This window comes from Malaclemys terrapin, chromosome 4, assembly GCF_027887155.1.
Source record: "Malaclemys terrapin pileata isolate rMalTer1 chromosome 4, rMalTer1.hap1, whole genome shotgun sequence".
Taxonomy (NCBI): domain Eukaryota; kingdom Metazoa; phylum Chordata; order Testudines; family Emydidae; genus Malaclemys; species Malaclemys terrapin.
In genome coordinates this window covers 107,213,835-107,239,340 of record NC_071508.1, presented here as the reverse complement: position 1 = coordinate 107,239,340, position 25,506 = coordinate 107,213,835, and the positions used below count along the sequence as shown (strand labels likewise).

The following is a 25,506-nucleotide window of genomic DNA, read 5'->3' as shown; positions in this document are numbered from 1 at the left end:
GGTATTAGTAAACATCTTATATTTATTTTTCTTGTAACCATTTCTGACCCTTATGCCTCATTATTTGTATTCACTTAAAATCTCTCTCTTTGTAGTTAATAAACTTGTTTTACTGTTTATCTAATCCAGTGTATTTAAATTGAAATGTCTGAATAACTATTTGAAATAATAAGTTGGCATATTATTCTGCTAAAGGAATAACAGACTTAATATAACTTGTAGTGTCCAGGAGAGGGCTGGGCAGTACAGGACATACATTTCTGGTGGAAAATCTAAGACTGGGGAAGTGCAGTTAGACAACACCCTGCAGTATAACCAAGGCTGTTGAAAGCCAGAGTGTGTGTATGGCAGGCTACAGTTACACGCAGACATTCAGGGTGTGGTTTGCATGCTGGAAAGCTGTTTGTGAGGGCCCAGGTGGGAGCTACTTCATTTGGTAAGAGGCCCATCAGCTTTCTTATACTGCAAAACTTGACAGTGAATTTTTCTTCAGATCCTTCCACAAAGATAAATATTTCATTTCCATTTGACTTTCTCGTATAAGGCTGGTAGATGGAAAAAACAGGATTCACAACTGTCATACAAATAGTTAATAAATAATGATAATGGTTTACAACACTTTTTCTGTAATTTATACCACTTTTGCTGTCTTCTAATTACCTCAAGTTTCTATGAGAGGCTATACAAAATTCAGCTGTGTCATATTATTGCCCACAGTGAAGTCCCTAATATGATCAATTTTTATGTAAAAAACAAACTATTATTTTAACTAAGAAATAAGTTCAAGATTTTATATCTTTGGAAATTTAGAAGCTAAAATTTATTAGGAGGATCTATGGACCATCCTAGTGCTCAATCCCTTCATCACCTCATCCCAATAAAATCTTAATAAATGGTGCTACAACAAATCTCTTATTTATTACAGGGCAAAATGAACTCTGACTTCAATGGAGTTACAGCGGATATGAATTTGGTGAACATTTAGTCAGCTGTAGGATTCATATTTGGTGTATTAATCCCATGACTGTGCATGATCACTGGATTCTGCCTGTTAGCAACAGTGGCAAACAATTGTAGTTTTAGTTTGTAAAACTGCATTCTTTATTATTTCCGTTGAAGGCAAAGCCATTTTGTTGGCACTTCATAGGAATATCTTTCCACCAGCTGTTCATCATAGGGAATATGCCAAGTGTCACCAGTAGTCTGTACCACTGTGTCGTAAGTGAGAATAGGCTGTGGGTAAAGACAAGAAAAAAATGTTATATTGACTTTCCTCAATGGAAAAAAAATAAAAATGTTGCAATGACTAGCAAACATTTCCTGCCCTTTCTCAGGAGTATCTGTGGAAAGCTGTTGGATGGTTTTGCAGAACAGCAAACACGAAAAGCAGAGCATGTTAAAGTAAATAGATAGGTAGTCTGACTGCAAGGAACACTGGATATTTCTGTTCATAAACCTTGCACCCAACCCACCTAAGACGTGTATAAATCCCAGTTAATATAAATATACAAAATGTTAACAGAGTCCTAGTATTCTTCTTTAACTATAGTCTGTTGAACTCAAAAAGCACCACCACAGGAATCTCTTTGTTGACTTCAAGATTTCTACTGTTTACTTGATCTTTTTCATTGGATCATGACTCATCTTCTCAATATTTTTTCCTCTACACAGAATCTTTCTGGTTTGTGTATCTTTAAATATTTGATCTTGATATGAAGACATCAAGAGATAGAAAAGGGGTTGGCAACCTTCGGCATGTGGCCCATCAGGGTAATCCTCGCTGGCGGGCTGCAAGACAATTTGTTTACATTGACTATCTGCAGGCATGGCCCCCCGCAGCTCCCAGTGGCTGTGGTTCGCTGTTCCCGGCCAATGAGAGCTGCAGAAAGCGGTGAACCACGGCCACTGGGAGCTGTGGGGGGCCGTGCCTCCAGACGGTCAATGTAAACAAAATGTCTTGCGGCCTGCCAGCGTATTACCCTGATGGGCTGCGTGCTGAAGGTTGCCAACCCCTGAGATAGAGAATCCACCAATTTCCTTAGTAGTTTGTTCCAATGGTTAATCAACCCTAACTGTTTAAAAATGTGTTCCTTATTTCTAAGTTGAATTGTCCGGTTTTAACTTCAGTCCTTGGTTCTAATTATGCCTATCTCTGCTAGATTAAAGAGCACTTTAGTAGTTGGTATTTTCTGTCTGTGAAGCTACTTACATACTGTAATCAAGTCACCTCTCACTCTTCTTTTGATAAACTAAACAGATTTAGCTTTTTAATTCTCTCAATGAGAGGCATTTTCTCCAGCCCTTGAATTTGTTTTGTGGCTCTTTACTGCATTCTCACCAATTTTTCAACATTCTTTTTAAACTGTAGACACCATAACTGTACGCAGTATTCTATTATTGGTCTCGCCAAGGAAACAGCAAGTGACTTCCTCCAGCCAAAACTACGCATACTATGCTCAAAAGGTCGTCACTCATTTAGCTGTATACTGATTGCATATCTGACTAATATGTCTCTCTTTATTGCACCTTAGATATCTGTGAACCTACCTGTTTAGAACATTGCTGCACTGAATACCTGTATTTGTCTGTGAACACGTCTTTAAAAAGGAATTAAAAATGCATTCTATTTTGGGATTAAAAATACACACTTTATGGAAGAACTGAAGAGGAGAATGATCTATTTTCATGCTTATAACAGATGCAAGAAAAAGCAGAATTTGGAAGCCGGATATGAAGGGCTCTAAGGGTATGTCTATACTGCAGTGTAAGCCCAGTCTTGAGCCTAGGCTCAAGCCTAATCCCCCTTGCATTTACACTGCAATTGCACTAACCCAGGGCTCAGACCCATGGTCCCAGGACCCTGCAGGTCTGGAGGGTCCGAGCTCAAGGTGAGCTGGGAACCAGGATTCAAGCCCTATTGCTTTGCAGTGTAGACACCATTTGACTCAGGTCCCAAGAGTCAGCTGGAAGTATCCCACAATTCCACAGGACAACCTCCTTAGCCCTCTCTATCCCAAGAATCTTCAATCCACTCTATTGAAATATAACCCACCCCTCCTTTGCAAATGGCAGCAGCTGAGGTCACCATTAACCCATTCTCTTCCGATCACTGGTCTGCAAGTATGCTATCAGAGAGCCTCCTGGGTTTGCAATGGAGAGCGAATTGATCAAGACTTTTGCAAAATGAGCTGCTTCCTGGCAATGTACAGGGTAGGCAGTAAAGTTTTCACACAGTACACCATTGTCCTAGGCCTAGAACAGCGACATTTCAAGGGTGAGGAGCACAAGGGATTCTGGGATACAGTTTACTTTACTAGGGTTGACTTGGGTCTGCGCACTGCAGTGTGGACACCAGAGCCCTATGTTTGAGCACAGGTTAGAAAAGTCTTAACAAAGGGTTAAAATACAATGTAGACACTCAAGCCCATGAGTCCCTAACACGGGTCAGCTGACTCGAGTCCCACTAATGGTGCACTTACATTGCAGTGTAGACATACCCTCAGGGTAAAATTTTCAAGTATGTCCACCTATGATACATTTCACCCAAAAGGTCTGTAAAGGCAAACATGTAACTGTACAGGTAAACAGATGTTTATGCCCTTGAAGTGTCACTTTCTTGTCTATTAATCAGTCCTCTTGCCTACAATGGCAAATCACACATTTTGTGAGCAGAAGTGCTATTTGAGAGTGAAACTGGAGTTTTGAGCACACTGCCTCTTATGTGCTCATCCATACAAATTCTGCCCTTAGGCCTCAATAGGAATTTTTTCTACATTTTTTTATTAGTTGTGGCTCATATTTTATGCATTTATTGAGTATGTTCTGTAGGTTTTCTGAAGAGAGCAGAGAACTTACCTGAAATTTTATTCTCTTTCCTGGCCAGTAGTGGGAAAGCACCATTTGGTGTCCACGCTGCCACTTAAAGAACAGATGCCGAGTAAGATTGTCGGGAAGACAAGCCTTATGATCTCGCAGGAGGTCTCTAGTAAGAAACTTACAATGACTGCCTGAGTGAAGAGTGGCATATAATAGGAAGGGGTCATCTTCTGACCTAAATAAACCACGAAGAGTAAAGACGAACGTCATTCATGGGCACTAAAAGGATGCAGGAAATGAATCAAGCATTCAGCTGAATTTTATTCATCATCATTAATGCAAATTCCCATCACCACCAAGCTCTCTGTTAAAACAAAGAACTTTTCCTGTTTACCACAAAGCATCCAAATTTTTGGAAGGGAATTAAAATTTAGCTGCCTAGAAGAAAGAACGTTTTCCCTTCCCACTACAACACAGCAAGTAACAACATGGTAACTTACCATGTGATTTAACAATAAACTGCTACCGTGAACAGAAGCACTAACATTCAGATTGTGTCTTCAGGGGCCCCACACACTTGCACAAAACTGTAAAAAGCAACAGAGGGTCCTGTGGCACCTTTGAGACTTACAGAAGTATGTGTCTTGCATCTGAAGAAGTGAGGTTCTTACCCACGAAAGCTTATGCTCCCAATGCTTCTGTTAGTCTCAAAGGTGCCACAGGACCCTCTGTTGCTTTTTACAGATTCAGACTAACACGGCTACCCCTCTGATACTTGCACAAAACTGTACTGCATCCATATAGATCAATAATTTCATGTGAGCATCTGATAGTGTCTCTAGTGCCAGGGTCAGCAACCTTTCAGAAGTGGTGTGCCGAGTCTTCGTTTATTCACTCTAATTTAAGGTTTTGCGTGTCAGTAATACATTTTAACGTTTTTAGAAGGTCTCTTTCTATAAGTCTATAATATATAATTAAACTATTGTTGTATGTAAAGTAAATAAGGTTTTTAAAATGTTTAAGAAGCTTCATTTAAAATTAAATTAAAATGCAGAGCCCCCCAGACTGGTGGCCAGGACCTGGGCAGTGTGAGTGCCACTGAAAATCAGCTCACGTGCTGCCTTCGGCACGTGTGCCATAGGTTGCCTACCCCTGCTCTAGTGTCATGCATAGCACAGTGTAACTCTGATTCATAGACTTGTGGGTGGGTTCATTCCCAAGAAACGCTAAGATTTTTTCAGAGAATATACTCGACTTCATCTTCACTGAAATCAGACAGATGTGGGATGGGGTGGGGACATTAATTTTTTTGTTAAACTTTTTATCCCTCCCTGAGAAAAGCTCCATTACATAACAACAGCTCTGCAATTCTACAGTACTTTCCATCCAAGGATCTAAAAATAGGTAAGTCAGAAGAAATGCTGCACATTTATTATAGGTAGAGCCAGTAGGTGTGTCTATAGTTAACACTGTGCATTACAAGATTCTGTTTTCAGTTGCTTACAACTTTGCCAAACTTTAACCATTCAGGTTGAAATTTTCCATGCTGGCTTTCTGCTCAGGCTGGATAGCGTGGTTTTTTTGTTTGTTTGTTTGTTTGTTTTTAAAGTTTCAGCAAAATTGGTTGATCTCCTTCTGAGAAGATTAAGAAAAAATGCAGTTTTGCCCATGTTAAAAATTATTACAACCATTTTGCTGAGAAGCTCTCTAGCACATCCAAACTGGAGCAGGGACTTAAATTCAGCATAGTGGATGAGGGAATCTTTCTGCCAGGGATGTGCCTTTTCCTGTTCCCATGAAAAACAACCCCATCTGGCCAAGTTATGAGCTTCTGAAAAATCTTAGCTAAATTCTCTGTAGATTCCATTTACACTTAGCTGCCAAACTCTAACAAGTCTCTACTGAGCATGTGTGAACTAAGATTTTTCAAAAACACTTCCCTTTCCAGAACCTGGAGTAGAACTCAAGGTTCCCTACTCTCAACATTCCTCTGCTGTCAAGAAATATTTGGCAAAATGTGCGTCTCATCCCCTTCTAGTACTGGTCTACATAGAGCAGTGGTTTTCAACCTGTGGTCTGTGGACCCCTGGTGGTCCACAGACTATGTCTAAGATTTCCAAAGGGGTCCATACCGCCATTCGAAATTTTTTAGGGATCCGCAAATGAAAAAGGTTGAAAACCACTGACATATAGGATGACAATCTATACTATCAGTTAATCTGTTAGCTCAATTGGCAGAGGTCTACCTGTGGATCTAAAGGTTCCTACCCTGCTGATGATCCATATAGGTGTCAATATGCGTACATCTACACAGCGCTCAAACACCCACGGCTGGCCCAAGTCAACTGACTTGGGCTCACAGCGCTCGGACTGTGTGGCTGTAAAATTGCTGTGCAGACATTCAGGCTCAGGCTGGAGCCTGAGCTTTGGGACCCCATGAGGGGTGAGGGTCCCAGGGCCTGGGCTCAAACCTGGGCCGGAATATCTACACAGCAATTTTTTGCCCCACAGCCCAAGCCAGCTGACCTGGGCCAGCTGCGGGTTTTTTATTTCAGTATAGACATACCCTAAGACTCTACTGTCGCAGCCCTATGCTCTGTCATGGCGTCCGGATGGCCAATTGTCGGTCAGAAGGTCACATCGGTGTCGTGTGCAGCACCTTGGGGCCGTGTGACCATTCTCGAACCTTCTGCCTGGTCAATTGTAGGTCACATTGGTATCGTGTGCTACAATTCCAGCAGGCCGTGTGCATAAGCCTAGTGTGCCGTGTGCAGTGCCTGTTACGTAGGGGGCACCAGCTTGGAGCCTGGTTGGTGTAGGAGCGGGGAACCAATTAGATGCTAGCATGTGCAAGGGTCTTCGAACAAAACTATGTCTCTGGTCTAAATCAGCAGGAGTGTCCGCGTGTTAGCTGAAAGGCCTGATCACCCTTTCAGCCAGGATCTCCTCCGGATTTAGCTAGCTCGTGTCGTGTAATTTCGGGTTCCATCTCATCATGTCCTTGGTGTCTGTACTGCTGGTCAGCTGCGCCTGAAGTGTGGTATGCAGGTATTAATTTTTGTAGATATTCTGTTGGTTAGGCCCTTTTTTCTTTATTACTTGGTACCAAATCTCTTGTACAGTGTATAGAGGGCAAATTGTTACAGTTTATTCAGTTCTGTATGTTTGTTCTGGTTTTTGGTAAATAGTTGTAGATTCCTTGTTGTTAAATGTATATAGCTTGTTTTATATTACTGCTCTGGTGATATTTCTGGTTGGTTACTTGTTTGAATTTGTATTGTTGGTTGGTAAAAGTGCTCCTCCCCAACCCAAGTTGTGATTTTTTTCCCATTAATAAACGGCCACCTGTTTTTGAATTGCAATCTGCCTCTGTCTCAATTTTCCCCCTTCCACTTGATCCTCATTCGAACCTGTATTGGTCTCAGACATCTACATTATTAGAGCTCTGTATTTTAGCACAATTTTTAATCTGTTTTCTCTGTCCATTTAGACTGTAAACTCCATGGAGCAAGGAATATGTTGTTCTCTTTTGCATGTATAGGGCTGAGCACTGTCAGTGCTTAATAATAAATAGTATTGTAGTAAGTCACAAAATTAGCTGGTTTAAGTAATTAAATATAAAAATGAATCTAGTTTTGACTGCCAGTAAACTGAGTCATCTTCATCAATACTTACACATTTTCAGCAAAGAAGAAGTCTGCTTTCTTCTGCATAGCAGCCACAATGTGCCTTTTCCAGCTATGAGATCCAGTCAGCATGTGTTTGCGGCCCAGCACGAGCAACCGCAGATTCTGCTGTGCCAGGTGGAAGACAACATCAAGTAGCTGCAGGAAACAAAAGCAAAAGCACAGACTGTTTTAGCTGTAAAAACAAGAATGACAGGAACTATATTTTCTTCTCTATGTCTTTAGTCAAGGGATTCCTATAATTTCCTGGACAGTCTCCCAGGAATCATTCCTAGGGTCAGCAGTAGGTAGGAAACTCTCATTTTTAAGTATAAAAAAATTAACTAACCTGTTAAAAAGTGTCAATTATCAAACACATACACAAAAAGAAAAATGTACTGTTATTAACTGCTTTAAACTTTCGCAACATTCTTGTAATTAATACATGGGAATTGATGCAGAGCTCTCTGGACAGCTCAATAAGTAAGAGTCAAATGGAAGACTTGAATCACCTTGGGATTCTCACACTGGGAATGGTGCGGAGGTGAAGCCCTTGAGCTTAGTCAAGGAAGTGAGGAAGGCTTGATTGTTTAGCCTGTGCTGCTCCACTAGCACCACCTACTGTAGTGGTTGCAAAAGTATAATTGATCGGTACTACTCTAACAGAGGAAGAGAGACTATAAAAGTATGACGTGGTTGATGAAAGCATCATTAAGACCAGTATCAACCAAGGCATGAATCAATATTCCAGGGTGGTAAAAGTCACCACTATGTCAGAGTCTCCACTGAGGGACCATACACCAAAGGGGCAAGTTAGAACTGCACCTGTGCCATTCTAACTTGTTCTGGGGCCAGGTCACTGAGGATTAGGGAGCCACAATTGTCTCCCTGTGGCCTTCCCTCTCCATTGCACCCAGGCAGAGATCGGACAGGGTGGAGAACCTAACCCTCTAAGTACACTGAACACACATATGGATCAACTGCAAATTAATAGCATTACCATATTGCCCAAAAAAGGAGGAAAATTAGTTCCTGAGATTGCAGCACATTGCCTGCACACAAATGCTTTAGGAAAGAGAGCTCCCTAATTCTTTATTGCTATTGCCTCCATAGTCTGTTAGTATTTTTTCCTCTATCACTGCTGACTCCCTAGCCCTCTCCCCTGCCCCTCCTCCCCCTGGTTTCTTCTCCCACCCTCTCCTCCTCTTTGTGACTGTCTTCAACAGGCTCATTTGCCATAGGAACAAGACAGGATTCACTTAGTAGCCATAGAAGTGGGAAAGGGATCCAAAAATGTTTTATGGTTTATTGTCTGCTGGCTCTCCTAGCTGCTGCTGCTATAATACTGGAACGATGGGGGTGAAGGCTATGTACACTGAGCCCTGGTCTAGACTACAAACTTATATCAGTATAACTGTGTTGGTACCCACACCCCTGAGTGATGCAGTTATACCAACCTAACTCCTGGTGTAGACAGTGCTATATTTATATTCTCCCATTGCCATAACTACCGCATCTCGGGGAGGTGGACTATCTGCGACTGTGGGGATGTATCATCCCTACACCAACCTAATGAAAAGTTCCATGAGGAGGTAAGGGTCACGATGGGACACTTGCCAGGTAAACAAATCATGGCCTTATGTAAGACCCCCTGGTGGTCTAGGATTATATAAGATGATCATGGCCTTATGTAAGACCCCCTGGTGGTCTAGGATTATATAAAATGATCATGGCCTTATGTAAGGCCCCCTGGTGGTCTAGTATTATATAAGATGAGGTAAACAAATCATGGCCTTATGTAAGGAACAGTTGAACCAATCGGTGTGGGGCTATACATGTGATAAACACATGATTCTCCTTCTTGTCCAATCCATAGATGTGTTATTATAGCCTAATTGTGTTATGTAATGTTGAGAATAACTATAAAAGAAAGCTTGCAATAAACAGGATTCGGATTCAGCTTGCAACCACATTGGTCGTGTGCTTTATCCGCTCCGCCTGGGACGCCACAAATGGTGACCCCGACGTGATTCGGCTTAAACATCAAGGCAGCCAGGACTTTGCCCAGAGTGAGCTAGCAGGGATCAATGTTCTCAGACAGTAGACCCAACAGGTGTTGTCTCAAAAGCTGAGCAAAGAAAAAGCAGATCCAACCAAAAAAAGGATCTGAGTGGTCAGACTATGTCATCTCTCATGAAGAAACTGGAACAATTAAATTTAGGTATTGAAGAGGCTCTCAGTGCTGGCTCTTCTCCTTCCAAAACTCCTTCTTCCAAAAAGCGCAAACAGCCATGCCCTGTTAAGGTGGAGACAGGCCTTCTTCACAGAGATAAAGGGAATCTGTGGGAATAAGAGGGCAGGCTACCAAGATTTAGATGGTTTGCCAAGCTCAGTGTCAACTGGAGCACGACCAAAAACTGAACATGGTTTGAGAAAAGGCAGAGGTGGCAGCCGCGACAGGAGGTACCGGAGGATACCGGCTCCTGGTCGTCCGAGAGAGACGTTCGTAAGCTCACAGCCAACGGAAGCGTTCGGTGAGGAAAGGCGGAGATGGTAGCCGCGACAGGAGGTACCGGAGGATACCGGCTCCTGGTCGTCCGAGAGAGACGTTTGTGAGCTCACAGCCGACTAAAGCGTTCGGTGAGAAAAGGCGGAGGTGGCAGCCGCGGCAGGAGGTACCGGAGGATACCGGCTCCTGGTCGTCCGAGAGAGACGTTCGTGAGCTCACAGCCGACGGAAGCGTTCGGTGAGAAAAGGCGGAGGTGGCAGCCGCGGCAGGAGGTACCGGAGGATACCGGCTCCTGGTCGTCCGAGAGAGACGTTCGTGAGCTCACAGGTGAGCGGCTGCTTTTAATAAAATGGGCTCTGCTTTGTCTGCAGGGGAGGAGATGGTGCATGATTTTTTATTACGCATCGCTAAAAAGCGGGGAGAGAAGCTTCCCTCTGACGCGTTGTCCCGTTTGTTGAAATGGGGGCAGAAAAGCGGGAATGTACAAACAGGGCCTTCAGCTACAGGACATGCTGAATCAGTTGTCCCATTTGGCCGGTAAGAGCCATCCCCCGCAGTCCCACACATTGCGAGCCCTGAACCAGCCCGGCTTTCCTGTCACCAGTGATGTTTGTACCCCAGAGTTCCGGGCGGAGTTCCCGGGGCAGGGTGAGAAGTTGCGGAATAGGTTGAAAAGAATGGCGGAGCCAGGCTTATCTAACTTTGAAAGGACATATAGGAAAAAACCGCCAGATAAGATCCCTCCGGCGGATGATGTAGCTACCCCCTGTCCTCATTGTGGTTTGTGGGGCTGCGCGATTGGGTGCACTGGACGGGATAACGTGTCCACGCACCGGCCACTGGATGTCGCCAACCCGTTTGCTCCAAAGCCTCCGGCATACTCATCCGATGTTTCCACCCTGCGACATGCTTCGGACAATATCCCGGGCGGCTCGGGCCCCCCGGACCCCGTAAGGCGTTGGCGCGGACTTATTAGGGAAGCCCATATAGAGGGGGAATTTGCGCCTGAGGCTTATCCAGTAGTAACACCGGATCCACAGAACCCCGTGGCACCGGACTTGCACTTGTTTGTCACAGCCTAAACACCTAATAATGCTGTACTTCTGTTTGTTCAGACTCCTTATTATAGGAGAAGGGGTCTTTGTATGTCCAAACTCTGTACCTTTTGTTAACCCACGACAAAATGTTTGTATCACCTGGGCGAACCAGACTGGCCAAGAAGACATGTCTTATTGGCTATCCTTATTTACACCCCAATGGTTTTCGTGGGTATTTATGTAATGTTATGTTTTTTAATAGTTCTCCATATATTTCCCAGTTGTTAAATGTCACCTGTCATCAGTTTTATAGGTTCAAAAAAAGTAGTCAGGTGGCTAGTAATTGTCCTAATGTTAGTTGGACCCTCCTATAGGCCTTATTTAAGAAAAAGGGGGGAGGTGTGGGGATGTATCATCCCTACACCAACCTAATGAAAAGTTCCATGAGGCGGTAAGGGTCACGATGGGACACTTGCCAGGTAAACAAATCATGGCCTTATGTAAGACCCCCTGGTGGTCTAGGATTATATAAGATGATCATGGCCTTATGTAAGACCCCCTGGTGGTCTAGGATTATATAAAATGATCATGGCCTTATGTAAGGCCCCCTGGTGGTCTAGTATTATATAAGATGAGGTAAACAAATCATGGCCTTATGTAAGGAACAGTTGAACCAATCGGTGTGGGGCTATACATGTGATAAACACATGATTCTCCTTCTTGTCCAATCCATAGATGTGTTATTATAGCCTAATTGTGTTATGTAATGTTGAGAATAACTATAAAAGAAAGCTTGCAATAAACAGGATTCGGATTCAGCTTGCAACCACATTGGTCGTGTGCTTTATCCGCTCCGCATGGAACCCCACATGCGACATCGGGTGAAGCTCTCCCATTGGCATAGGTAGTGTCTTCACTAAGAGCTACAGTAGCACAGCTGCACTGATGCAGCTCTGTAAGTGCAGACAAGCCCAAATTTAAAGATGGGCCTAGGTGGTCTCGGTGCTGGAGCGGAGCAGTGGAGTTTACTAGTGACTGACAGAGTTGGCTGCCATTTGCAGGAAATCATGCTAGACATCCAACATTTCTTTACATACATGGGGTCTACTTTCCTCTGCTTGAAAGAAATAGCTCATAATATGGCTAGACAATAACTAAACAATATGGTTTTAGCCTATAAAATGGCAGATAAAGTAAGTTGTCTGACAGGCTCTCTCTCTCTCTCTCTCTCTTTCTCTTTATTGCAAGGATAGGTTCCTGGGCTTATGGTTGACTTAGAACAATGATTCCTCAGCTCTCGTCCAACAAAGCCCGTTGCCAACTCTGTCCACATATCTATTCAGGGAACACCATCATAGGTCCTAATCACATCAGCCACACTATCAGAGGCTCGTTCACCTGCACATCTACCGATGTGATATATGCCATCATGTGTCAGCAATGCTCCTCTGCCATGTACATTGGCCAAACCGGACAGTCTCTATGCAAAAGAATAAATGAACACAAATCAGATGTCAAGAATTATGACATTCAAAAACCAGTCAGAGAACACTTCAACCTCTCTGGTCACTCAATTACAGACCTAAAAGTCGCAATACTCCAACAAAAAACTTCAAAAACAGACTCCAAAGAGAAACTGCAGAATTGGAATTAATTTGCAAACTGGACACCATTAAATTAGACTTAAATAAAGACTGGGAGTGGATGGGTCATTACACAAAGTAAAAACTATTTCCTCATGCTAATTTTTCCCCCTACTGTTACTCACTCCTTCTTGTCAACTGTTGGAAATGGGCAATCCTGATTTTCACTACAAACGTTTTTTTTCTTCTGCTGATAACACTGCTCTACAGCCAAAATGCTTCTGAAATAAATGTAGTCAAACTTTACTAATTCTGGGTCACTGAGAATGAAAATGATGCTTAAAATTGTTGATTGGCTCTAGTTTTCAAGATATGCTATTGGGTCAGTATATACGACCCTTGACTTGGGAATGGCGGAGGATAAGTGAGTTATAAAGGGAAGGGATCTCAATTTAAACCAGAAATGACTAAAATAGATCTTTGACTGGATCTATGAATAAATTTATGACTGGGTTTGGACAGTACTTGCTTTTTAGGCAAAACAATGAATGATGCAATCTGAAGCTGGTATTGTGTCATACACGATATGAATTGCATCATGTTATTCCTAGAAGTCATGGATGATGCAATCATAACGAAGATTACATCACTCTGCTGAACAAATTGCCCTATATCAGCTCTAGAAATCATACAGTGTTGTGCTCTCTTATTTGTCAGTGTCTGATTTTGCAAAGGGACACATTTCTGTTTAGCCAAAGTGAGCAGAGATGCCTCGTACTTGTGTGAACAGTGCAGATAACTTCTGCTATGTTTGTGGTGAAGTGACTTTTGCATCACAAAAGCGCAGTATAACCACTATGGTTAAGAAAGCCTATCACCTTTATTTTGGCTGCAAATTTGGAGATCAGGACAAGAGGTGGGCCCCACACATATGCTGCAACTCTTGTGCAACAAATCTTCGCCAGTGGTTGAATAGGAAAAGGAAATCTATGCCTTTTGCAGTGCCAATGATTTGGAGAGAGCCAACAGATCATACCAGCAATTGTTACTTCTGCATGGTGCCTCCAGTTGGGAAAGGTGTGTCAAAGAAGAAAAAGTAGACTGTGCATTATCCAAACATTCCATCAGCTATACGCCCAGTACCCCACAGAGAAGGACTGCCGGTTCCTGATGCACCGGAATCATTCTCACTTGAGTCAGACGAGGAAGAGGAAGAGAATGAAACTTCTGGTCCTGTACCATCAATGTCACAGGGCCCACATTTTCTCCCATCCTCCTCCTCTGAACCACACCTCATAACACAAGGTGAACTGAATGACCTTGTCAGGGATTTGGAACTACCCAAGAGTAAGGCAGAGCTATTGGGCTCCAGACTACAGCAATGGAATCTCCTGGCAGGTGATGTTAGGGTTTCCATGTTCCGTGACCGTCAAAAGGATCTTGTCCCGTTCTTCTTCATGGAAGGTGATCTTGTAGCCTGCAACAACATCGATGGTGTGATGGCAGCCCTCAACATCGTTCACGATCCAGATGAGTGGTGACTGTTCATTGATTCATCGAAGACAAGTCTTAAAGCTGTTTTACTGCATAATGGCAATGTTTTGCCATCAATTCCAGTTGGTCATGCAGTCCATATGAAGGAAACCTATGACAACATGAAACAACTTTTGAGGTGCATAAACTATGACCAACATCAGTGGCAGCTTTGTGGCGATTTGAAGGTTGTTGCTCTCTTGCTTGGTCTGCAGACTGGATACACAAAGTACTGCTGTTTTCTCTGCGAATGGGATAGTTGTGCAAGAGATTCCCACTACATCAAGAAAGATTGGGCACTCCGACAGTCATTGGAGCCTGGGAGGAAAAGTGTTCAGCATCCACCACTTGTTGAATCAAGGAAGATTTTGTTACCACCCTTACACATCAAGCTGGGTCTGATGAAGAACTTTGTCAAGGCCACTGACAAAACACAAGCAGCTTTCAAGTACCTCCGTGGAAAATTTCCAAGGTTAAGTGAAGCTAAGATAAAGGAAGGTGTCTTTGTTGGTCCTCAGATTCGTAAACTTCTTCGAGATGATGTATTTGACCATGCACTGCGTGGCAAGGAAAAGACGGCATGGAAAGCCTTCCAGTTGGTGGCAATAAATTTTCTCGGAAACAACAAGGCAGACAACTACAGGTTGTTGGTGGAAAACCTCCTCAAGGCATACAAAAGCCTTGGTTGCAACATGTCACTAAAGATACATTTTTTGCATTCTCATCTAGATTTTTTTCCACAGAACTGCAAAGCAGTGAGCGACGAGCACGGCGAGCGATTTCACCAGGACATTGCAACAATGGAGAAATGCTATCAGGTCAAATGGAGCCCATCAATGCTTGCAGACTATTGCTGGACAGTGACAAGAGATGCTCCATTTAATGAATACCAGAGACAAGCCAAGAAGCGCCGAGTAGACACTGAATAGGACTAAACTATGTACATAATTGTTTTTTGCCTTTTGTTTCATAATACATTTTATTTATATAACCGTTTTGATGATTTTTAAAGTGTTACATAAAAAGGACAGGTAAATATTATCATGTAAAGCAACCATAAACACATGAAAAGACCTAAGTTTACAATTTATGATTAAAACTCTACTATCTACAGAATATACATAGACCTAAAATGTAAAAACTTAAATATCTTAGAAAGAGTAGCCAATCAGTTGTTTTAATTGTCATATTTGAATTCAGCACATCAAAATACATAATAAATAGCACATTTTATCTCTGAAGCAGACAACTTCTCAAAAATTGTAGACCAGTGTAATAGCCCACCTTAATTAATCACTCTCGTTATAGTTGGTATGGCAACACCCATTTTTTCATGTTCTGTGTATATATACCGTCCTACTGTATTTTCGTTTGCATGCATCCGATGAAGTGGGTTTTAGCACACGAAAGTTTATGCTCAAATAAATTTGTTAGTCTCTAAGGTGCCACAAGTACTCATCGTTCCTTTTGCAGATACAGACTAACATGGCTACCACTCTGAAACCTGTCAGATTATATATATTTTTAAATAACAAATTTCCTTATCTATGTTCCTAATAACACATTAGAGCTGAAATAATTTTAAAGTTCAATTATATTTTCTCACTATTTATGTTGTTTACTTTTTGCATATCTCAACTGTACAGGGATAATTGATTGGTCCGTTTCACTTTTTTATAGTCACTTTCACTTGCAGGTTCTCCAGCGCAGGCAGGGCTGGCTCTGGCTTTTTTGCTGCCCCAGGCAAAAAAGCCTCCGGCCGCCCTCCACCCCCGGCGGGGAGGGCGCCAAGCCCGGCCGGGGCTCCGCTCTCCCCGGTGGCCAGAGCGCCGGGGGGAGGGCAGCGAGCCCGGCTGGGGCTCCGCTCTCCCTGGCAGCCGGAGCACTGGGGGGAGGGCAGTGAGCCCGGCCAGGGCTCCACTCTCCCCGGCGGCCAGAGCACTGGAGGAGGGCGGTGAGCCCGCCGCGGCTCCGCTCTCCCCGACCGGCCGGAGCACCAGGGGGAGGGCGGCGAACCCGGCCGGGGCCCCGCTCTCCCCGACCGGCCGGAGCACCGCGGGGAGGGCAGCGAGCCCAGTCGCGGCCCTGCTCTCGGGCCAGAGTACCACACCGCGCCGCCCCCCTCCAGGCGCCGCCCCAAGCACATGCTTGGTGGGCTGGTGCTTGGAGCCGGCCCTGAGCACAGGCCAGGTGCTGCAATGTTTGGGATGCAAACACTGAAAGAGAATATGTTTGGTTTCTTAAAATTGTTTCCACAGAAATTAAAAATCTTAATGGAAATATTTTTGGTGGTGTTCTAAAAATTGATTGTTACAACATGTAGGGCCAGATCCTAAGCTGCTGTAAGTCAATGCTACTCCAATGTACTGATTTATACTACTTGAAATTTTTAAATTTTAGGCCAAAAGTTTAAAGGAAGACACAACTCTTCTTTTTGCCATTTACATCATTTCCACTCAAATGCCTATTTACCATAATCCCACCTAACTAATCAGTTCACACAGCCTTTTAATTATGCACAAAAACCTTTTTTTAAAATAATGAATTCTTCAGGGCAAGACTATATTGCTTTAATAAAACATTGTGTTCAAAGTATTTCCACGTGGTAGAATTAACTGCATGCAATGGCTTTCAGGAAATGAAGTCTGACTTTGGGTAAAGTCTCACACAGTGGGCTGAGAATGGCAGAGAGATTTTCTGAGTAATCCTAGACAGCAAATTTTCCATTTTTGATAGTGGTACCGTAGCGATTCTATAGTTGATATAACTAACTTATTCTTGAAAGTGACCTGAAGAGAAAAAGGAAATGGACTTGTGCTTTCTTTTTGCCTTTTTTTTTTTTAAATGTACAAGATGACTGAAAGGCTGGGGCGTGGAGTTGTTTGATTTCCCCCCTCAGCTTGTTTTTTGCCTTAAGACTATCAAATCTTAAGGCTGGTCCACGCACAAACTGCCACCCAAATAACTAAACTGGTTTTAATTAACATCTTCTAATATTTTGTTTCAAAAGTTTATGTATGGACATTCTTATTTTGAAATACAAGTGTCTTATTTTGATTTAGCATAAGTCAATTCCTTTCTCACTTAAATTTAGGCCTGCTCTACTGGTTTAAATAAAAGTGTAATTTTAAACTGATTGAGTTATATCAGACACACTTATAACAGTTTAAACCTAAGTTATGTTGGCTTAGCTTGCACATGTAAATTTAGAGTATTTAAAAGTAAATTTACTTTTACTCTGAAATCATAGTGTTCACACACAGAACTTGCACCAAAATAACAAAAGGTGCAAATTACAACAAATTTAGTTATTTTGGTGTAAGTTTGTCTGTAGACCAGCCCTCGGTCAATGAGAAACAGGTTCAACTAAACTCAGAAAAGGCATTCAAAGGGAAATAAGTGTCTACACAGGAGTTTGCACCACTTTAACTTATGCAGACAACCCCTTTTGCAGTCTGAATAAAAAAATTCTCCTTGTACTTATCCAGGGTTCACCCTGCTTGGTATCAAGGGGATGTCATAATCCTACTTTCTCTACTCATTCACACAGGCTTCCTGAAAAAACAAGACCAGACTTTAATGAAAAAATCATTTTTTAAAATTTTCTCCATCAACCCCCTTCACCATCCCTCCCCTCCAAAAAAATCCCTAAACCCAAACACCCAACTTTCAGGTCTTCTTTATACATCATGAGGAGCAAAAGACCATTTAAAAAACCCTTTGTAGGTCACATTTATCTTCTCCTGTTCCCTGGAGTTTCCCCTGTAAACTGAAGCATCTTGACTGATTGATGATCATCTTTGTTTCTGACCCCAAAATGAAACTACAAAGGTGTTGGCATTTATCTGGTACTGGAGAGGGGTGGCTACAGTTTTTTGTCTCCCTGCTTAATAGTAAAAGTAATACTTGGCATACTTTTTTATATCTCTTTGAAAAAAAACCCAAATCCGGAGCTTTTTTCTCAGTTTATTCCACCTCTTTACCTCACACAAAGTTCTTACTCTGCCTTTGTTGAGACGTTATATGAGGAAAGACCAAGATTTGATGCAGTATTTTGGGATTATGATAAACTAATTTGTTGGACTCTAGGGTCTTGTGTTATTTGTAGATTTGATGCTCACCACTGCAGCATCTAGCCACTGTACAAAATTTAAAATTTTAAAATATAAACACATGTACAATCTTCAAAGAGTGGAAAATCCCACCCTTTTGATCCTTATTGGATCTTCCTGGCTGAAGCATCAATAATTATGTGAAAGCTAGACTGGAAAGGTACATGGGAGTTAGGGTGCACGGTGCAGGCTGGGGAAGGGGGTTGGGGTGCAGGAGGCGATGCAGGGGGCGAGCTCTGGGAGGGAGTTTGGGTGCAGGGTGCAGAGTCTGGTCTGGGGCAGGGGGCTGGTGTGCGGGAGAGGGTGAGGGGTGCAGCGCTGACCTTGGGGCTCCCGAAAGCAACCCGCACACCCCTCTGGCAGAAGCTCCTAGGCCGGGGGCTGGAGGGGTCTCCATGCGCTGCTGCCCACAGGCACCGCCCCTGCAGCTCCCATTGGCTGCAACTTGGGGCGGCGGCAGCGTGTGGAGACATGCTCCCCCCCAGGGGGCGCAGGGACATACTGGTCACTTCCGAAAGCAGAGCAGGCAGGCAGGAAGCCGCCTTAGCCCTGTTTGCGCTGCCGGTGGAGAGACCCAGCCCCGAACTTTGGTGGAGCTGGGCCCCCATGCTCTCATATTGGTGGAGCACGGGCACCATAGGCCTATACAACTCGCCGCCCCTGCTGACAGGAAGAGTGCCTCAACTGATTTCAGTAATCACAATGAGGCACCAAAGAAGGGGCAGTGCTAAGACCAGTCTACATATGGCCTCAATTCAGCAATCAGGATAGCTACTCCGGTGCTGCCTCTAAGGCCATGACTACAGTAACTGAGGATAGACGCTGCTGCGATCGATGCAGCAGGGGTCGATTTAGTGTCTCTAGTGAAGACCCGCTAAATTGACCGCAGAGTGCTCGCCGGTCAACTCCAGTACTCCACTGGAACGAGAGGAGTAAGGTAAGTCGATGGGAGAGCATTACCCATCAACGCAGCGCGGTGTAGACACTGCAGTAAGTCGACCTAAGCTACGTAAACATAACTTAGGTCGACATACCCCGGCAGTATAGACAAGGCCTTAGTGTGTCAGCATTTGCAATGATGGAATGTATTGGGGTTTGCTCATGCTTGAAGTAGGAGTAAAACTTGATAAACTCAATCAGCAAACCCTTCCAAGTCCATGTTTACACTTAGGGGTCAGCAATGGCCAAAGACTGCTGAATTGGGGCAACACCCGAATGTATACAAGGCTTAGGGAAGCTAGATCCCTGCGCTTAAGTGTTTAAAAATCATAAAGAACATGACTAGATTGTAAATGCTAGTCATTTGGACTTTCTGCTCCCACAGAACACAGCTCATATCTTAGTGGCACCAGTGATTCTGTACTTTAAAGTGGAAGTTACTTCCGCTGAATAAGGAAAACAAAGTTAAAGTGTTTGGGGAAACATTTTGGAGGTGTGAGTATTAAATTGCTTCAGTTTTGCAATGGAAAAACTAACAGTTAACTAAAATATGAAGAAAATTAAGTGGAAATACCATAAGAAGAGTGATTAAAAATCCTTCATTCACAATAGCACCCCGCTTCACATTCCATTAAAATTAACTTTTATTCATACAAACTAAAATGTTGCCTGAACCCTAGAATAATGCATTTTTGCTATTTGAAAAAACATGATTCCTCCTGAACACTCCTGTTCTTGATGCTACTTTACTAAAGGGTACTTTGTGTCTAATTTTAGACTTGGACATTTATTTCTGGTGGTCTATACATAGTCACATCACTTGTGCTGGGGGATTTCCTAACTGAGTATACTCCCACGCCTGACTGTTTCTCAAGAAAGGAAGACATCAGACACACCATCAAACTACTTTTAGTCATAAAGAAAACAGATTATAGCACAAGTAACAAGGAAAGAGCAGCAGAAGTCCCTTGCCTAAAAAGGCACGAATAAACCCTTTCTTGATCTGTCAAATAATTCAAAGTTATCTAAAATATAGTAAAGTTATCTAATTACTCTTCCATGTAACTGCATAATGCAAATATGCTTCCTGTAATAAGATTCCATGCAGCAGAATTTGTATGAAGGTTGCCACATCACTTAAGTGTCAAATATCAGCTATGCAGCTGAATAATCTGTTCAGCAGGAAGTCTTTGGAAGACAATTGAAAAAAATGGCACAAATACACACGCCACTTGAGAATTCTCATAATCAACTCCTCTCCATCTACAACATTTCATGTTAACTTGAGCTTGACAGCCTTACTGACCTCAGTGAGGACCAGTGTGTGCCTTTGACATGTTATTCAATCAAATCTAGGATTCCACCTCCAGCAGCGAACAGAAACTGATGCTTCAGAGAAAGGTGAAAGCACCCTGTAATTCAGCCAACTAATTGTGCATTGCCATGGAGAAAAAATACTTCCTAACATTTACAGGCAATTAATTTATTCCCTGAAAATTTAGGATTGCTTTCCCTTCATCATCTTAGCTTGCATTATATTACACGTGTTATCCAGTCTCAACAAATCCTACTAAATTACCTGTCTGAATGTATTTCTGTGTTACTCAATCCCACATGAAGGACAAGCTGTATAAAAAGTTTCCTTATTTTTTAAAATATGTGCTGCCCTCTAGTTTCATTGAGCATCCTTTGTTCTCATATTGAGAACATAGTAAGAAGGAGGAACCAGTTAGTTCTCATTCTACCCTACATTATTTTGTAGGTCTCATTCTAGTACTTATTACCCTTCCCCTAGTTGAATGGAATCTCTTGTTGGTCTTCAGGTGTATGGCTTCTGATGGCACAATGATTGTTGTTAATCTGCACCATGCCTCTTAACCAGTTTGCTTGCCCTTTGCTGAACATATGTAATCTCTGCTTCTTGAAGGGAGGTGATTAAAATTAATAAAACTATGATAGCTTACACAAATATATCATACCATTCATTTGAGGATCTCAGTGCATATTACAAATTTTTAATAATAAAGTCACACAACATCCCTGAGAAATAGGTATTATAATCTCCATTTTGCAGATGATGAAAATGAGGCAAGAAGAGGTTAAAGAGATTTGTCCATGTTCACACAGCAAGTCACTGGTAGCGCAAAGAACTCAAAACCACAGACACATGCTCTGCCAGCACAGGAACAAAGTTCTTAAGGAACAGACACACAGCTGTTTTATCACTGTCATAATTTAATTCATTCTTACTTTCTATTCCCTTTTACATATTTCAAAGCAACATTATTCCTTTCCAAGTGCTGCCGTGCACTGGGCAGACATTTTCACTGAGCTATTTATGAAGATTTCTGGATTTTATCTCTGACAGGATCCTGCAGTTCAGAGCCTATCATATTAAAAGTTTCTTCCCTGTATGCATTTGTTCTCATTTATGAAAATTACATTTAAATTTGCCATTACCCAATCCCTGAGTTTAATTAGAGCCTTCTTGAATTTCTCCTTAACTTTAGGATTTTCTAATAATTTAAACAATTTGGAGTTCAAAATATTTTGCTAAATTAGGCTTGGATGAGCTCTGTGTAAGTTCAGCTCTGTGCCTGCCTGGAGCTCTACTAAAACCACAGGAATCTCTGCCTCCACAGAGGTCACTGCAGTATCTGGGTCCAACTGTTCACTTAGTCTTCCAAACAGTAAATAAATATGTCAAGGCTGCTCCCAATTCTGATCTCTGATCACAGAGTAACAGACTTTAAGGTCAGAAGGGACCATTATGATCGTCTAGTCCGACCTCCTGCACAATGCAGGCCACAGAATCTCACCCACCCACCCCTCTAATAAACCCGCAACTTATATCTGAGCTATTGAAGTCCTCAAATCATGGTTTAAAGAGATCAAGGTGCAGAGAATCCTCCAGCAAGTGACCCGTGCCTCACACTGCAGAGGAAGGCAAAACCCCCCCAGGGCCTCTGCCAATCTGCCCTGGAGGAAAATTCCTTCCCGACCCCAAATATGGCGATCAGCTAAACCCTGAGCATGTGGGCAAGACTCACTAGCCAGACACCCAGGAAAGAATTCTCTGTAGTAACTCAGATCCCACCCATCTAACATCCCATCACACACCATTGGGCATATTTACCGCTAATAGCACTGCTCTACAGCCAAAATGCTTCTGAAATAAATGTAGTCAAACTTTACTAATTCTGGGTCACTGAGAATGAAAATGATGCTTAAAATTGTTGATTGGCTCTAGTTTTCAAGATATGCTATTGGGTCAGTATATACAACCCTTAACTTGGGAATGACGGAGGATAAGTGAGTTATAAAGGGAAGGGATCTCAATTTAAACCAGGAATGACTAAAATACATCTTTGACTGGATCTATGAATAAATCTATGACTGGGTTTGGACAGTACTTGCTTTTTAGGCAAAAACAATGAATGATGCAATCTGAAGCTGGTATTGCGTCATACAAGATATGAATTGCATCATGTTATTCCTAGAAGTCATGGATGATGCAATCATAATGAAGCTTACATCACTCTGCTGAACAAATTGCCCTATATCAGCTCTAGAAATCATACAGTGTCGTGCTCTCTTATTTGTCAGTGTTTGATTTTGCAAAGGGACATGTTTCTGTTTAGCCAAAGTGAGCAGAGATGCCTCGTACTTGTGTGAACAGTGCAGATAACTTCTGCTATGTTTGTGGTGAAGTGACTTTTGCATCACAAAAGCGCAGTATAACCACTATGGTTAAGAAAGCCTATCACCTTTATTTTGGCTGCAAAATTGGAGATCAGGACAAGAGGTGGGCCCCACACATATGCTGCAACACTTGTGCAACAAATCTTCGCCAGTGGTTGAACAGGAAAAGGAAATCTATGCCTTTTGCAGTGCCAATGATTTGGAGAGAACCAACAGATCATATCAGTAATTGTTACTTCTGCATGGTGCCTCCAGTTGGGAAAGGTGTGTCAAAGAAGAAAAAGTAGACTGTGCATTATCCAAACATTCCATCAGCTATACGCCCAGTACCCCACGGAGAAGGACTGCCGGTTCCTGATGCACCGGAATCATTCTCACTTGAGTCAGACGAGGAAGAGGAAGAGAATGAAACTTCTGGTCCTGTACCATCAATGTCACAGGGCCCACATTTTCTCCCGTCCTCCTCCTCTGAACCATACCTCATAACACAAGGTGAACTGAATGACCTTGTAAGGGATTTGGAACTACCCAAGAGTAAGGCAGAGCTGTTGGGCTCCAGACTACAGCAGTGGAATCTCCTGGCAGGTGATGTTAGGGTTTCCATGTTCCGTGACCGTCAAAAGGATCTTGTCCCATTCTTCTTCATGGAAGGTGATCTTGTAGCCTGCAACAACATCGATGGTGTGATGGCAGCCCTCAACATCGTTCACGATCCAGATGAGTGGCGACTGTTCATTGATTCATCGAAGACGAGTCTTAAAGCTGTTTTACTGCATGATGGCAATGTTTTGCCATCAATTCCAGTTGGTCATGCAGTCCATCTGAAGGAAACCTATGACAACATGAAACAACTTTTGAGTGCATAAACTATGACCAACATCAGTGGCAGCTTTGTGGCGATTTGAAGGTTGTTGCTCTCTTGCTTGGTCTGCAGACTGGATACACAAAGTACTGCTGTTTTCTCTGCGAATGGGATAGTCGTGCAAGAGATTCCCACTACATCAAGAAAGATTGGCCACTCTGACAGTCATTGGGGCCTGGGAGGAAAAGTGTTCAGCATCCACCACTTGTTGAATCAAGGAAGATTTTGTTACCACCCTTACACATCAAGCTGGGTCTGATGAAGAACTTTGTCAAGGCCATTGACAAAACACAAGCAGCTTTCAAGTACCTCCGTGGAAAATTTCCAAGGTTAAGTGAAGCTAAGATAAAGGAAGGTGTTTTTGTTGGTCCTCAGATTTGTGAAATTCTTCGAGATGATGCATTTGACCATGCACTGTGTAGCAAGGAAAAGACGGCATGGAAAGCCTTCCAGTTAGTGGCAATACATTTTCTCGGAAACAACAAGGCAGACAACTTCAGGTTGTTGGTGGAAAACCTCCTCAAGGCATACAAAAACTTGGTTGCAACATGTCACTAAAGATACACTTTTTGCACTCTCATCTAGATTTTTTTCCACTGAACTGCGGAGCAGTGAGCAACAAGCACGGCGAGCAATTTCACCAGGACATTGCAACAATGGAGAAACGCTATCAGGGCAAATGGAGCCCATCAATGCTTGCAGACTATTGCTGGACAGTGACAAGAGATGCTCCATTTAATGAATACCAGAGACAAGCCAAGAAGCGCCGAGTAGACACTGAATAGGACTAAACTATGTACATAATTGTTTTTTGTTTTTTGCCTTTTGTTTCATAATACATTTTATTTATAAAACCCTTTTGCTGATTTTTAAAGTGTTTACATAAACAGGACAGGTGAAATATTATCATGTAAAGCAACCATAAACCCATGAAAAGACCTAGGTTTACAATTTATGATTAAAACTCTACTATCTACAGAATATACATAGACCTAAAATGTAAAAACTTAAATATCTTAGAAAGAGTAGCCAATCAGTTGTTTTAATTGTCATATTTGAATTCAGCACATCAAAATACATAATAAATAGCACATTTTATCTCTGAAGCAGACGACTTCTCAAAAATTGTAGACCAGTGTAGTCAAAGATCAATTAATTGCCAAAATTAGGCTATCCCATCATAGCATCCCCTCCGTAAATTTAACAAGCTTAGTCTTGAAGCCAGATATGTCGTTTGCCCCCACTGCTCCCCTTGGAAGCTGTTCCAGAACTTCACTCCTCTGATGGTTAGAAACCTTTGTCTAATTTCAAGTCTAAACTTCCTGATGGCCAGTTTATATCCATTTGTTCTTGTGTCCACATTGGAACTGAGCTTAAATAATTCCTCTCCCTCCCTGGTATTTATCCCTCTGATATATTTACAGACAGCAATCATATCTCCCCTCAGCCTTCTTTTGATTAGGCTAAACAAGCCAAGCTCTTTGAGTCTCCTTTCATAAGACAGGTTTTCCATACCTCGGATCATCCTAATAGCACTTCTCTGTACCTGTTCCAGTTTGAATTCATCTTTCTTAAACATGGAAGACCAGAACTGCACACTGTATTCCAGATGAGATCTCACCAGTGCCTTGTATAACGGTATTAACACTTCCCTGTCTCTACTGGAAATCCTTGCCTAATGCATCCCAAGACCGCATTAGCGTTTTTCACGGCCATATCACATTGGCGGCTCATAGACATCCTGTGAT

At 42.6% G+C, this 25,506-nt stretch overlaps 1 protein-coding gene across 3 annotated transcripts in view; it reads right to left on the bottom strand.

Annotated features, from left to right (window-relative positions):
* Window positions 1-899: 899 nt before the first annotated feature.
* PRORP (protein only RNase P catalytic subunit) overlaps window positions 900-25,506 on the bottom strand; it is an 88,728-nt gene continuing 64,121 nt past the window's right edge. For all 3 annotated transcript variants that reach the window (XM_054025992.1, XM_054025993.1, XM_054025994.1), the window contains 3 exons: window positions 7,492-7,640; window positions 3,856-4,051; window positions 900-1,233 (listed from right to left, as the gene is read on the bottom strand). In XM_054025992.1, the coding sequence (XP_053881967.1) occupies window positions 1,105-1,233; window positions 3,856-4,051; window positions 7,492-7,640 (474 nt within the window). In that variant the 3' untranslated portion in view covers window positions 900-1,104. The remainder of the gene's footprint in view (window positions 1,234-3,855; window positions 4,052-7,491; window positions 7,641-25,506) is intronic.